The 17,146-nt window shown below is 32.8% G+C and overlaps 1 protein-coding gene across 2 annotated transcripts in view; it reads right to left on the reverse strand.

Moving 5' to 3' along the window:
- Positions 1-17,146, reverse strand: part of dock11 (dedicator of cytokinesis 11) — a 173,570-nt gene that overhangs the window by 125,055 nt on the left and 31,369 nt on the right. For both annotated transcript variants that reach the window (XM_056461155.1, XM_056461154.1), the window contains exons 9-13: positions 14,181-14,260; positions 9,397-9,480; positions 9,170-9,310; positions 6,123-6,356; positions 289-411 (exon numbers count right to left, since the gene is read on the reverse strand). In XM_056461155.1, coding sequence (XP_056317130.1) covers positions 289-411; positions 6,123-6,356; positions 9,170-9,310; positions 9,397-9,480; positions 14,181-14,260 — 662 coding nt within the window. The remainder of the gene's footprint in view (positions 1-288; positions 412-6,122; positions 6,357-9,169; positions 9,311-9,396; positions 9,481-14,180; positions 14,261-17,146) is intronic.

Consider the following 17,146-nt stretch of genomic DNA (forward strand, 5'->3'; position numbering starts at 1 on the left):
ACAAATGACTAAGTGAAAGATACAAACTATTTAACTTTTACAAGCTGTGACTCAAGTAGTCAATTCGTCTTCATTTCAATAATGAAATGCACTTAAAAAACAAAACCTGAGCAGAAAAAAATTGCTAACTAATTTTGCTTTGTTTTTTTCAGTGCACTAAGCAGCTTGTTGGTGTTGCGTAGTTCTCTATTTGAAGCAAAGACATCATGTTATAAGTCTAAGAAGTGTTTTTACAGTCCTTTTTGAGCATGTGTTTGTTATTGTACTGTGTGTGATTCAGCAGCAGACCTTGCTGATGTCGGAGGGCTTGATGTAGGGATCAGCGCAATGAGTAATGCCGTTCTGCAAAACCTTCTCCACTCGGGCCAACAGGAAGATGTCAGTGTGAGGGTTTGTGACGGAGAAAATACCCTGCAGAACACAAAGAAACACAGTCACTGTAAAAATAAAAACGGAAAAGACTGATTATCAGTTCAGTATATTTATTCATTCATTCAAACTTTATTACAGACTCCAATTAAGTCCAACTAAAAAATATATTCCATAACTTTTAAGAAACCGAACAATTTACAAAACACAGCAATACCAATGTCTCCACAGCTCTGATTGATAGTGTGTATTACCCCTAGCGTGAACTATCCCTTTAATAGTTAATTAAAGGGATAGTTCACCCAAAACTGACAATTCTGTCATTGTTTATTAAAACACCTTTACCTTTGTCCAAACCATTTGACTTTATTTCTTCTGTTGAACACAAAAGAAAAAATTAGAAGAAAACTCTATTAGTTTTTCTTAATATGAAAGTCAGTGGTTAAAGGCTTTTTTCAACATATTTTCTGTGTTCAACAGAATAAAGAATCTCATAGGGTTGGAATCATTGAGAGAGAGAGTAAACAGTGAGTAAATGCTCATTTTTGGATGAACTTTCCCTTCAAGTCATTTTGATAAATGGGGAAGTGAGAGAATGGTTTAGAAGATAAATGATTTCCTGATTTGTTGCTGGGTAATAAAGAAAACAATAATAAGCCATAATAAATAAGCCATAACTAGTCAATAGTAATACTAGAACTATAATAACTTCAATATCACAATAACTGATAAATGCTGAATTAAGAAATGAATAAAATAGTCACTTCCATAAGTGGTTAAGCAAGCTAGTATAATCATCTGCTGGTGGTTTGAACCTGATATTATAAGAAAAAGAAAATAGTAATTAACCGTACTATTACTTGTAGTGTTAGTTTTAGTAAGAACATGCCTATTTGACCCTTTATTTGATCTAAAGAACCAATACGACATATTCAAAAGTTGTTTAAGTAAAAGAAAAATAAATAATTAGTTTTGTTCTTCAATACATTGATTAATTGCAGATTCAAACATCACATTATAAAAACAAACATAAAAAAAACTGATTTAATATAAATTATTACATTATATATATATACATATATACACAGACAGTTGAAGTCAGAATTATTAGCCCCACTTTGAATTTTTCTTTCATTTTTTAATAATTCCCATATTATGTTTAACAGAGCAAGGAAATTTTCACAGTATGTCTGATAATATTTTTCTGGAGAAGGTCTTACTTCTAGAATAAAAGCAGTTTTGAATCTTTTTAAAACCATTTTAAGGTCAAAATTATTAGCCCCTTTAAGCTATATTTTTTTCAAATAGTCTACAGAACTATAAATATATATACACACGTGTGTGTGTGTGTGTGTGTGTGTGTGTGAGAGTGTGTGTGTGTATATATATATATATATAATAAAAAAATTACATGTAAATGTTATATATTTAAACATAACATAAAATAAATAAAACACTTAAATTAAATGTATACACACACCATGTTAAATTAAAAAAAATCTCTCAAGAAATTCTCAATGGCCAAATCTGTACACCCAAACACAGACTGTAAATCATCTCTGCAGACAAAAATGTTCAGTGTTATACATTATATAAAATCAGCAAAATGAAAACAACTTCATAATCTATACTGCAAGACACTGCCTTTACTCCCGTCTCCAACAACACACACAAGCCCTGTTTTACATCACTTCCAGCCTGAGAGCGTCACGGCACTGGCTGTGATTTAGTGCCTTACAGCATAAGAGCTGGTCACATGCCATGTAGAGCACAGCAAGCTCAAACACATGAAAACACTCAGATAAGTAGGCCTTGAGAGGATTAGTCAAATACAACAATCCACGGTTTATGACTGGAAAACTTCAATACTCAAGATAAAAAGAGCTGCATCGATTTAGCACAGCTCTTAATACCATTCTACATTAAAGACTTAAAGGTGACAAATGTTGATAATAAAGCAAATGAAACTATCCAAAAGTGGTATAAAGTTCATGTGCACATTTTTGTTAATACTATTGCATATGTCAGTTAATACTGGTTGAAATTTAGTTTATTTTTGCAGGATAGTTTTTTGTGGTTTGAATTTCAAACTTTAAGACCAATCATAAAGGAGGAAATGCGGTAATAACATGGTAAAATCATTCAAATCTTTTCATCAATTTTTTTTACATTTATAAGCTTAATGAAAAGGTGCTAATCAGATAAATAAGTTTATGTATTTACATATTATTATTAGTGCTAGGCAAAATTAACTGCGATTAATCACATCCATAATAAAAGTTTGTTTTGACATAAGTGTGCATATATACATACATACATACATACATACATACATACATATTCACCAATACTACTTCAAAAAAACTTGTCGCCTATCCAAGTTTTAGGAACAACCTTATATAAAAAGGCAAAGGCCTCTAGATTACACTTATTGTACCAAAATAAAATATGATCATGTCTTGATTTTTAATTATTTAATTAGGACAGTAAGGTCTGACTTTGCTTAGACAAAAGTCTTGTCACTTAATAGAAATAATGTACAGTATAGAACATAAAGTCATGGTGCAGTGGAAAAATAAATTAATATTGTTTATGACTCCCATGAGCTTGGAGGACTGCATCCATACATCTCTGCAATGGCTCAAATAACTTATTAATAAAGTCATCTGGAATAGCAAAGAAAGCATTCTTGCAGGACTCCAAGGAGTTCATCAAGATACTTTGGATTTATCTTTAATGCCTCCTCCGTCTTACCCCAGACATGCTCAATAATGTTCAGTACTGGGGACTGGGCTGGCCAATCATTTTTTATTGTTTTTAAGGACAACACTATCTCCAGCAGAAAAGATCTCCAAAGATGTTTTAAATTGTAAAGAAATGTTTTTGAAACTAATGCAGACAGCAGAAGTCATTCATTTATTTGAATTATTTAGCCTGACATGTTTACTGCTCCAAAATATTTTAAATGTTTCTCAAAATAAAAATATAATGTGTTCAAAAGGGAAAAAAGTTTTAGTTTTTTACCCAGACATTTAAAAAGAATATATTTTAGAGCAGTGATCACAATACCGTGAAACAGAGACATTTTTATCCAAGGTTATCATACTGTCAGAATCTTATACCGGCCCATACCTACATAGGTAATAAATAAAATAACAGAGAGCATAATATTTAACTTTTTTTGCAGTTCTGGCTGTCCCTGCGAAATAGACAGGAGACAGAAATACAATGTCAAGGAAAAATGATGCAATCAGGCAAGCAATGGCTATATTCAGCCACCTGTAAAACTGCACAGATGTGCATAATTCAGAAACCACACATCGACTTCCCTAACAGATTCAGCAGAGCTGGACAAATCTCATGGAGATGGGTTGCCAGTCATTCATAGAAAAATTCAGCATGGTGCAGATTTCAAAGTGTGACCAGGATAAATCTTCCACAATTAATAAACAGAAGGCTTTCCTGGTTTTTAGTGGCTTGCTAAGACTTTTTCATCTGGCGGACCATAAAACAGAAACAAATATATAACCTTTGAGGAAATAAGTCTATAATATCAGAGACTCAGGTGTGAGCTCTTGTGCCTGTAAACAACCAATAACCACACACTGTAAAGACCGCACACAAAAAACAGAAAAATATCTGAACAATCACACAGCAACACTTTACACAACAAATATTATTAAATCTACATATGCCATTATATTACAACATGCTTCTATTACATAATATTATATAACAATAAATTTGAGTGCGTTATGATTAAGAAAAAATACACACAATACATGCAAGTATGATTTAGCTGAAAAACATGAACTTATTACTCTTTTATAAAATAATGACTGTTCAAGGCCAAACAGATCCAGAATGTGAAAATACAACATTACAATGCATTATGTGGGTAATGTAATGTAATGTAATATAATATAATATAAGGCAGCATGGTGGCGCTGTGGGTAGCACAATTGCCTCACAGCAAGAAAGTCGCTGGTTCGAGCTGGCGTCAGTTGGCGTTTCTGTGTGGAGTTTGCATGTTCTCCCTCTGTTTGCGTGGGTTTCCTCCGGGTGCTCCAAAGACATGCGCTATAGGTGAATTGGGTAAGCTAAATTGTCTGTAGTGTATGTGTGTGAATAAGTGTGTATGGATGTTTACCGGTGATGGAAGGGCATCCACTGCGTAAAACATGTGCTGGAAAAGTTGGCGGTTCATTCCGCTGTGGCAACCCCAGATTAATAAAGGGACTAAGCCGAAAAGAAAATGAATGAATGATGTAATGTAATGTAATGTAATGTAATGTAATATATGGCTGCCTGGAATATATGATTCTGATTGGTCAGTTGCAACATTCCTAGGTATGTTATTCTGAGATAACAACCGCAGAATAAAACAGGCTCTATCTTGTAAATGAATATTACGTAGGTTGGTCCATGCTTTATTCAGCCAGCTTTGTTTCTGACAGCTTTGCGTATTTGACTGTTTGGTGTCCCCTTGTGACTGAACAATATGCAGGTCAGTGCATGCTCCATTCAGTTGTTTTTGTTTCTGTCAGCTTTGCATTTAATTAAAGAATTAATAAACTATTATGGCTAAGAACAATGTTTGGTGTCAATTTTTTATGTTTTAATGGTAAGTAGCCATGTCATAAGCGAGATAAATTACATCCAGGATGGTTGTTTTCACAGAATAAAATACTTCAGTCTTATGGGACGTTTACATTGGATGCACCTGGTGCAAGTTAATCACTTCAAACGGCTGAGAAATTCACTTCACAAAAGATGCGAAATTATTCCAGGCTGACTTGAATTTGTTGAGAGGGTAACGGTGCTTTATGTGATATGGAAGGCTGAAAAATGGTGTGCCTGGATGACGGCCACTACTAAAGGGTATATGCAGAAATCCTCAAGGTAACTTCAGTACATTTTTAAGACTTTTTAGAGACATTCTCAGAATATTTTAAGACCTCATCGCCACTTCAGGTTCTAATCAGTATCAAACCTTTAAACAGTTGTTAATAAACAGTTGTAGTAAAATAAATCAATGGAGCACGACCATGCAACAGAACTCAGATAAGCTCGGAAGAAACAAAGCATGAAAGAATAAATTACGCAGTTGTTTTCAGCGACAGGCTTCAGCCACTATTCAAACTCGTATTTCTCCAACCAGGAGGACGCAAACTTACATTTTCTCATTTTGCCGTCTGTTTTCGCTCTATGGTTTCGCTACATGTGGAGAGCATCACATCCATATTTCTTTGCACGTTGAACACATGACGGCCACAACAGAAAATAAAAAACCTGCAACTGCGTTAATTGCGTAAATTTTTTTAACGCGTTAAACATAAAATTATTTGCGTGTTTACGTGCTAATTTGACAAATTAGTATTAAATATAAGAGTTTGCTGCTGTGTGGTTTACCATAATGATGTAACTGTCTTAAACAAGGATTATTATCATTTTAAATTACATAGCATTAGATTACATGATGATAAATTACACGACTTTACAATATTTTAGAATAAAAGTTCTTTCACAGAGCAATACACCAAATACTCCAGTATATCTTAACAACCACATTCAGTAGCAATACCTTGACAACCACCCAGAGCTCTATTGCAAGATATACAATTACCTTTTTAATGGGTCATTTTAGTACCATGACATTGAAGAGACTTTTTTAGGTGACTTCTCAAATTTCTTTTTCACAAATCTAAAAACCTGTCCCAATATTACGTAATGCTAGTGTCGTGATCTTTTACCTGAGTGGGGAAGTGTAAGAGAGACTCTGCGACTCTCTGGAGAAGCGGCAGGCCGTGTCCGTTCATCATGACTGAGTCGTTTTCGTCTCCTCCTGCTTCTGTTGGCGTTCCAGCAGAGCCCGTTGGAATCATTTCCCTCACGCAGGGAGGGTTGAGATCAACGTGAAAGTCTGCCGAGATCTTACAGCCTTTGGATAGATCGAACAATGCCAGGCTGATGAAGAACGGCTCCACCTGTGCACAAACCAAACCTCATAGAATGAAGTCATTACATATTTATTTGACATTGTTAATGCAGGGCTAGCACAGTAATAACACAACATGTGATGAAGATGGTGTTTACGATATTGTCCTTATTATGTAATGCAGAAGTGTGCCCATTATTTTGCAAGAATGGGGGAATTCTCTATGGGAGAAATGACTAGGAGGAATAATAAAACAGCAGAAAACTGTCTAGCTACTTGCACTACAAACAAATGTGCTCATGACTATACAAAAAAGTAGAACAATATAATGAGAAAATATCAGTTTGCAATATCAAGCAGCATAACAAGCTGCTTTTAATGTTTAGAAATCAATGGAAGTGAATGAGACCAGAAGTCTTGAGCCAAAACAATCCAACGACTGTGCCTGCTCATATGTGAAGAATAAGATCGATTTGCTGAAGATTAAACAGTTTGTTGCAGATAGATTTAACATTATAATTGGACCTTGTAGAACCTTAAAAAATAGGTTCATGACCTCTTTAATGGCACAAAGCATCTGTACATAACCAGCATATTTCTATGTAATGTATTTTCTCTTCATTCTTATTAGTCTTTTCTTTCCTTGTAGATGCTACAAACAAAGTGTGGGAAAGTCATGAAGTATTCAGTAGTGTTCCCAACGCCAGCATTCATCACAGTGTTTTGGATGATTCCACTGTCCACATGCCAAGAATCTCTCATTCATCATCAATCCCAATTATTCAACTTTAATGTCCTTCAGTTTAACTGCTGGCGTTCTTTGTGTGACACACCACATAGAGAAAGCTGTCCAGTAGTCAGCAAATGTATATTTAACTTTTAAAAACATTTTGAATGTAGTGTTTGTAGCTTAATAATCACATTTCAGAAAATGCATCCATTTTATTAATTACAGTACATCAGATTAAAATATATACAGTTGAAGTCAGAATTATTAGCCATCCTTTGATTTTTTTTTCTTTTTTTAAATATTTCCCAAATGATGTTTAACAGAGCAAGGAAATATTTAGAGTATGTCTGATAATATTTTTTCTTCTGGAGAAAGTCTTATTTGTTTTATTTCGGCTAAAATAAAAGCAGTTTTTAATTTTTAAAACTCCATTTTCAGGTCAAAATTATTAGCCTCTTTAAGCTATATATATTTTTTCAATAATCTACAGAACAAACCATCTGTATACAATAACTTGCCCAATTACCCTAACCTGCCTAGTTAACCTAATTAACCTAGTTAAGCCTTTAAATGTCACTTGAAGCTGTATAGAAGTGTCTTGAAAAATATCTGGTCAAATATTATTTACTGTCATCGTGGCAAAGATAAAATGAATCCGTTATTAGAAATGAGTTATTAAAACTATTATGTTTAGAAATGTGTTTAATAAATCTTCTCTCCATTAAACAGAAATTGGGTAAAAAATTAAACAGGGGGGCTAATAATTTAGGGTGGCTAATAATTCTGACTTCAACTGTATATAAAAATTTGTGCTGGGCAAAGACTAATCGCGATAAATCGCATCTAAAATTAACTTTGTTTTGACCATATATGCATGTGTACAGTGTATATTTAATATGTAAAGACAAATACTCAAAGAAAATATATGTATATGACACAAATTATATGAAAAAAAAAACAAATATGTATGCAAAAACAAGTTTTGAATGGTTTTGTTTTATGTGTGTGTGCATTACATTTATATAATAAACATATATAATACATGCACATATCTTTTAATAAAACAATCTTTTACTTTAGATGCGCTTAATCATGATTAATCTTTGCCCAGCACTAATAAAAATACTAAAAGGCTACACAATTACTTTTATTTGATTATAATATAGTTTTATACAATTATTATTAAATTAAAATAATTTAAAATTACATTAGTAGTAATATTAGTAATAGAAATTATATTATTTTAAGTAATTAATATTCCTTAAATATGCCTTAAATAATAATAAATACATAATTATTATTGTTATGTTGTTGTTGTTGCTATATACATATGAATAATTTTCTTTATTGATTTTATCCATTTGGTAAAACTGATTAGATTGTCATCATTTGCTGTGATCTTGTGTAAAAGACAGGTCGTCTTGCCTTCACATCAATAAACACATTGATACAAATAAGCTTAAAGATTTCATTGCAAGTGAGAGGTGTTATTTTAATTAAAGAGAAAGAGGTACATAAAATGTAAGTAAAAATGCTAAACGCATATTTATTTACACAATGCTACACTGATTTTGATCTGAATTACTTTTATTTGATTATTATATAGTTTTATACAATTATTACTAATATAAAATAATTTATAATTACATTAGTAGTAGTATTAGTAATAAAAATAATAATATTATTTTAATTATATAATATTCCTTAAATAATAATTATTATATAATTATTATTATGTTGTTGTTACTATATACATATTAATAATTATATACATTTATTATTTTAATTATTAAATCATTAATTTCAACATTTCCTTAAATATGTTAATAATTTAGAAAAACAATCATTCAGAAAATAATATGCTATATCCTTTTAAGCATTTTTGATTTCTGACGTCAGATATATATTTAGGATTTATGGTAGGATTGCCTCTAAGAATTACCAACTCTTTCTAAATACTATAAAAAGTTTATAACAAAAACCCCAAAACAAATGTCCCCTATAGATGAAAAATAAGAATAGTGGAGTATATTATAGTGCATCAGCCAATACTGATTTTGACCGCGCTCACCATTACAGTAGCTTTGGAAAAAAATACTGCCATTTCTAGTGTTTAAAATGGGTTTACTCACGTTGGTCAAGACACCGTCATTCTTCTCACTGACGCATCCTTGCAGATTAAAGGTCAAGTCGTGACAACTAACCATGATTCTTCGTCCAAATCGCTCTTCAAACGGCTTCACGTCAGGCTCGATGCCTGAGAAATCCAATCTCTGAAGGGGAAGAGGGAGATTCCATCAACTGATTTTGCATTGTACTTTCTAATACAGTAGATGATAATTGGGAGAGAGTGACTAACCTGCACCTCAGGATCAAGGGAGAAGATCTTCTGTCGGCCCTCATTCCTGCTCATTTTACTCAGCTGGTCAGTTTCTCTGGCATACTGAAGAGAACAGGACAAAAAATGATGTAATGCACAGAGTTGAGCACAGCGCATAAAGTCCACATTAACAGGAGTTTTGATAGTGTTTTCTATTCCCTTTCTATTTGTGTGCTTTTTGAGAAAATGTGGGATGCAATATAATGCTTAATTTTTAAGGGTTTTCACCTTTATTGTGATAGGACAGTTGAGATTTATAGACAGGAAAGTATTGGGGAAGGGTCTGCAAAGGACCTTGAGCCGGGAATCGAACTCGGGTCACCGGTTACATGAAATTGAACTCATTCGACAGGCCTCTTCTTTGTTTTCATTTAAATCAGCTCTTAAAACATTTTCATTGTCTTTTGACAGCTGATTTTACTAACTGGTTATTTTAATTTATATGCCTTTTTTTAGGTAGTTTAGCTTTATTTTACCTTATATTTTAAGTATTTTATACATTATTGTCCGTATTTTGTTGTATATTTCTGTACAGCACTTTGGCTTTTTTTAAATGCTCTATAATTTAAGTTTGACTTAACTGAAAATGCAAAACAAATATCAGTGTTGGGCAAGCTACTTGAAAATTGTAGTGAGCTAAGCTATTAGCTACACTACTTAAAATGTAGCTTAACTACACTAAAAGCTACACCCTGGGGAATGTAGCAAGCTAAGCTAAAAGCTACTTTGCAAAAGTAAATTGAACTAAAATTATCATTCCTGTCGTAGTGATCACTAAAACTGTCAATGAACCATATAAGGCAGAATTGTTCAGTTCAGTTAATTACTGTAAATAATATTGTACCAAACAGAAACAAATTATAGTATATAACAGCAAAAAAAAAAAATAAATTAATTAATTAATTAAAAAAAAAAAAAAAAAAAAAAAAAAAAAAAAATCGCATTTAAAATACTATAGTAATGTATAGCATAGGGAAATATTTATGAATAAGCATTAAATTACACTAACTTACATATTGTACTATCATTAATAACTATCATGAAATAATAGTAATTACCGTAATATACTTTAGCCTTTACTACAGTAAACTATTTATATATACGACTCCTCTCCCACAGTCATCTTTCCATCAAGCAAGTTTCTTGTGTCAGCCCAATGATTGATTTGCGACGTCACCGACCAGAGCGAGAGGTGGAAGTAATGCACCAAAAAGTTTGATGTCAACCATCGTAAAACAGGAAGAAATCATCTTTCTCGCCATCATATGGATTTACCTTCATCGGCTAGACACTGGTATCACAGCTCCGTGAATGTTGGTGCTGTCACTTATAGATCTGCGATTGATTAATGTAGCTTGTGTGGACGCTACTGCACTACTTGACAAAAAAAATAGCTTCACTACTGAAAAGCAATTGGATTTATAAAGTAGCGACGCTACCGCCACGCTACTAAGAAATGTAGCTAAGCTAGTAGTGTCGCTACTTGTAGCGTCGCTACTGCGCAACACTGACAAATATTTATTTACATGGCGCTACTCTGAATTTAAAAATGCAGCATGATGTTTCCATAAGTCCATAATTTAATGGGTATTTTGAGATATTACATTAAATTACTGGATGAAAATGCTAAAAACACGCTCATTCACCGCAAGTAGAGGATAACCTTTTCTATACCAGAAGAAGAGGTAATTAAAGTGGAAACATGCTTATTGAATAAATACCCATTTTTGGAAAATATGAAAAATATATATAAATTGATGATGGTTATAATTGACTTCATGACATTGAACAGATTGTATAACTCATTCTTAAGTGTGCAACTATTTTTTTAATAAACGCACAGCTAATGTAGATCCAGGCAGGACACATTAGGCCCAGATCACACCGAATGCATTTTTTGTAGTGAGAGGTGTCTATTTAAAATTGTTTTCTATTGGCAACAAATGTTTTGCATGCTGTTTATGTGTCCAAGGTGCCTCTTGTTTTTGTCAGAGCACTCTGAACGCCTGCAGTAAAAATTCAACTCTGTGGAAAAATCTCCCGATGTCATGCGCTACAGCATTAAGACCATTGTTACAGTGGTTGCCTAACAAGATAAAAACACAACAAACCTTTTTTTTTAAATCAGCAGTGTCTTGTGTTTTCAGAAATAACAATAGTGTTCAGTGTGATCAGCCACTTAGGCCACGTTAGGTCTTGATGCCCAATTCTGATGCCTATATCAGATTTTTTTTTGCCTGTCCATTTACACGTTCTTTTAATTGTGATCCATATCCGAATAATGTGTATACACTTGCCATACAATTTTCGATGTCGTGCATGCATTAAGGCAGATTTTAGCATCTCTGCCACACTAGCCACGATGGAAGAAATTGTCTTACTTTTAGCTCTGCGAAATATGCGGAGTTTGCCCAACATTAAAATGTTTTTGAGGCGTATGAGGAGGAAAAGGGCCATCATTGCAGCTTGTGCCTATGGTTTATATATTGTGTCCTCCACCATTCAGAGGAATTTGTGGTCACGAGAGAGATCTCAGGTCTGGTGGGAGCAAATTGTGGCGACTGACCACTTTCATCTTCTATGTTTCCTCTATTGTTGGTGTTGTTTACTGTGTCAGCGTCTCCACAAAAGCTCTTCCTTCTACGTCATTAAACCGCAGAGAAGTACCACATTCTCGCAAGTTTAATGACGTACAAAACAGAATGCCTCAATAAACCCCATCTGCCTGTTTACATGATAGTCACATTGTCACATACCCAATTCATATCTGATTTCCACATATGAAAGAGGCCTGAAATCAATCTCTGAATATCCGAATGCATGTGTTTTTTTTCCCTGTTTACACGGTCATAGAACAGATCCGATCTGTGTCACATATGAACAAAAAAATCTGATTTACATTTTCATTTAACTGGCAGTGTAAAAGGGGTCTTATAGTCCCATATAACTCAGTCCCACAGCCTACATCTGTCAAAAAAATCTAACCAAAGCAAAAGTCTTTGGATGATATGCTTAAACAGTCCAGTGAAATGAAAATAATGTTTTTTATATGTTAGTATCAGTATGTTAGCCTTAAAGATATCTATAAGCTATTGTGCTTCAAAACAGAGACAAAATTCGCATTTAGAAGATTTAAACATCCAAATCTTACAGTTTGTCACTTCCGCCTAAAAGGATCAACAATTTTTTTTGACATCTGCTCATACTTCAGGTTCTCATCAAATTCTCTGAACAATAAAATGAAAAAAAAAAAATTGCAGTGGTGCCCAAACTTCAAAACATCACTGTAAATATTAATTAATGCAGTATAAAAAAACAAAATTTAATTGAGAGCCCTCCCTCTCTTCTCAGATGGGATGGTGGGCCAAATCAAAGGTTACCATAGGGCAACTTTCGCTCGTGGGCCCTAGTTTGGACATGCCCCATTCAAAAGGTTTCTAATTTGCTTTACATTTGAAGAACTTGAGCTCAACCACACTCACTGACAAAGCTGTAATAAAACAAAACTTGGGGGGTCAAAATTATTTGTTTCTTCGGTGCACCGCGATGCAGACGTAGACAATTGGGTATCGGTTCAGTAATAATCATAACCGGTTATTATGTACTGACGTCATTTATCTCATATGTGCTTTGTTGTCGTAGCTTACAATGGCGAGGGTGTTTGCTGGATCAGTCTTTCACTGACACTTACTGCAGAAGCTTCTATTTCCCTGCGACTGAGAGAATAAAAGTTCTCTTTCTCTCTCTCTCTCTTTCTCTCTCTACCTGCTGGCGTGACATTTCCTCTCCTCTCTGTGATACTTCAGGATACAGACACGAGCGCGTGTCTGCAGAGTTTTCTCTATCGTGTCTATCATGGATCAGCTGTGATCGCCTCTGCAGTTTATCAGTGTCACTCATCTGTGAAGAGCGCCAGCGTGTAAGAGCCAATCGTAGGCCTTTCTGCTGAGCGCGTGACCAATCAAAGGGGTGTAAGTAAGAACTTGCTAGACAGGACTCAGAAAGCGAGTGGGATATTTATATTTGTTTATTTGCAATAAATACTTGTGTTGTTTAAAAAGTACACTTTATATATCTTACTGTCTGTATTAAAGGGCAAAATTGTATTCCAAATAGTATATAAGTATATTTATACATTTTAATACAAGAATTGCTGTACTGTGAAGAAAATATAAAACTGTGTATGGAAAGCATACACCGTGATGCACCGAGATATCAAATTGAACCGAATAGATGGCATGATAATCATAACCGAACCGTGAGACCAGTGTAGATTTACACCTCTAAACAAAATGCTATTGGCTGTTTTTAAAAAAAAATTCAAAAGGGGAGGAGATATATGTCCCGTCATGTTTTCATGTTTCAGTTGAGATTATGTAACACATCGAATAAATGTACATTTCAAACTTCACTTCACAGGACCTTTAAGAAACTATTCGCACACACAGGAGTATTCTGAGTACATAAACCCAACAAATGTCTTGAGATACACAAATAAACCATCGTAACCACAGTATAAGCAGAATGACTGACTCATAACTGTTGAATTATTAGAAAATAATTAACACACAAGGCGTAATGGTCACTCTGCTTTGCATCGAGACCGCATCACCACAACAAGTGTGCATTATTTTCGATAATTCAATGGCTTACAGTCAAATATTCAGCACCTTTAGAAATCTATACAAAGCCACTTACAAATGTACAAAGAAGCACTCAAAGCACTCCAGTCAGCATTATTGTAATGATATGATGTCAAGTACCTTCATCAGCTCAGGATGAAGACTCCGACCAAAGCTCTCGGTGATGCTCTCTGGTTTCCCCTGACTACTGCTGTCGTCATCTGAGAGAAAGAGACACTTGCTGATCAAAGGGCGAACTCTGCATGCATAACTGACCACAGGTTTTATTATTATGCAATGCAGCAGGAGAATATAGGCTTATCTTAGAAACGTTGACCGCCATGGTTGACTGGTAATTTTAAGCGGTAAAAGTCAAAATGACATATTAGCTGATTAACATGTCAGACATATTTAAAAGTCAAATGAGTTTCTGCTTAACTTGTGAGCCTATTGGAACAGAAAGTTGCACCAGTGACTACAAGCGTGTGCATGTGTGTGTGAAAAAACTGTGTCAAATCAGGGGCACTATAGACGGAGCTTTCCAGAAACTCAGCTGCCCTCATTTATTCATCCACACACACCACCACACACACACACATACTAGAGAGGGTGGGTTGCTTGTGAGGGTGGGACATTTTTGATTTATGAACTGGTACCCATGGATAGGATATACTTAGATCACAGGTTTTACCTAATGGATGTTGTAGATAAATGTATTAATTAATAACAAGGACAAAATATCTGCCTCTTTCTTGATGATTGTGGCCTAAATGGTTCAATTAAACTCAGGTTGTAATATTAATATAATCTGTTTGATTATTATTAAGGTAATATTGCTCTAAAAGATGTACTCTTTTAACCACCAAAAACGTAATACTGTCTAAATATGAGCTATAAAGAGTATTTTACTAAAAAGCGTCTATTATAAAAGTGTCTACTATAATGTTCACTTTAAATCCCCAAAATATGGGTGGAATAATATTCCATCGTCATTTAGATATGTTTAAGAACAATTCCAGCATTATGGATGTGACATTTGCAGTAAAAATTTAAAACATAAATTCACATAGAAAGTATATGTTAACATTATATTGACACATCTGTTTATATTTTCTAGAACTAACCACGGAGTTTGGGATCATAAAAATATCAATCTGTAAATAACTTTTATGATTTAAATGAGGAAAATAAATATGCGTTATGGATGTGATGAAAAAAGTTAGAAAGTTTACAGTAGACATCATACTTTGTAGAACTTCTGTGAATTAAACTGCACAACCCAAAAGAAACAATGCAAATCTAAAGAATAAGAGTTTGCTCTCTTTAGAACAAACATGAATGATTTTATTTTGTTTGACATTTTTTTCATTTTTGAGAAAAACGCTTTCGTTATGGATGTGCCATCTGTCCGTTATGGATGTAACAGATGTGAAATTGGCACTTGTGTAATTTTGGTAAATCAAATATAATTGTTTAAAAACATTGACATTTTTGAGTATTTTTACAGTAGTGTAAAATACAAGCCTACACAAAAAACATAGAAAGGGTTTCAATATTTTGGTAAAAACTTATTTTTTTCATGGCAAGGTTGACATTTGCATGGAATTGCTTTTAAGTTAAAAATAAAAACATTTATTCTGACCTTTTTAAAATAATAAAAAATATCATAATTATTTTTAAAATTTCTTTATATTTATTAATATTGTTTGACAAACAGGTGAAAATGTAAAATAAAAAAAAAATTAAATAAAAAAAGATCTACAACGACAAGTAAGTATTTTGTTGCAGTATTGCAATACTTAAAGGCTTTTAATAAGCCATCAAATAATTCTTGTTCTGAATATGGCTGAAATTATATATATATATATAAATATATATATATATATATTTTTTAAACAATAGAAATTTAAATAACATTAAAAATAAAATAAAATTTTCATTAAATATAAACTAAACTAAAATTAAATTAAAAATAATTTAAAATTAAATGAATTTTTAAATGAAATGAAATAAAAAAATTAAACTAAACTTAAATTAAAATAAAATAAATAAAAACTTTTTATTATTATTATTATTAAAAATTATTATTTATTTTATTAAAATTAAATTAAATTAAACTAAATCAAAATTTTATTTAATTAAATAAACTAAACTAAAATTAAACTAAACTAAAATTAAACTAAACTAAAATAAATAAATAATTTAGAATTTAGATTAAATTATATTAAAATAAATTAACCAAAATGAAATGAAATTTATAAAATGAAACAAAACTAAACTAAAACTAAAAAAAATAAAATAAAAACAAAACAAAAAACTAAAACAAAACAATAAAACAAAACAAAAAACACAAAACAAAAAAAACTACAATTAAATGTATTCTAATATAAATTTAAATATGTGAACTGTGTAATGCACTTTCAGACTTTGACCGATTTAGCCATTTTAGTCTTTCTTTTGTATGCTGTTTGTATGCAGACTCGGCTGATGGTAAGAAAAACAAATTCCTTCCAAATAAGAAAAACAGATGGATTTTAAAGCAGCATTTGAGACTAAAATTTGTTGTCTGCTGATCTCTTCTGTAGTTATGATTGCTTAATATGAATGTTAATAGATACTACTTGTTTAATTGCACCACCACACACACCAAATTACAGAACAGCCAAAACTAACAGTGTCAGTTCAACCGGAATCTGATTCACGCCCATTATTCATGGCAAAAACTGAGAAGTTACAAACCGAAAGCCTGTTATTAAAAACATCATTTCATTTCCTCATGACCAGCATATGGAAGGTTTTGAAAACAACGGCCAAAGTTTACAACACAGACAGAAAGGGAGGTGTTTATCAGGCCAAATCTCCTCAATAAAGCCTCCCTGGCATTTCAATCATTTGTCATCACATAGTCAAAATATTGACTCTGAGCTCAGAAGATCACATCTCTTATAATGCAACAGCCCTGTGCTATTTTTATAATTCTCTGGGTCATATTTTAAATACAGCGAAAGGTTGAAAAGGTTAAAAAAACAAAAAATGTATCTACTTTAAATATGATGTTTGAAATGAGCGGAATAGGAATTAAGCATTTTTTAGGAAGTAACAAAGAG

Source organism: Danio aesculapii, chromosome 7, assembly GCF_903798145.1.
Source record: "Danio aesculapii chromosome 7, fDanAes4.1, whole genome shotgun sequence".
NCBI classification, from domain to species: Eukaryota; Metazoa; Chordata; class Actinopteri; order Cypriniformes; family Danionidae; genus Danio; species Danio aesculapii.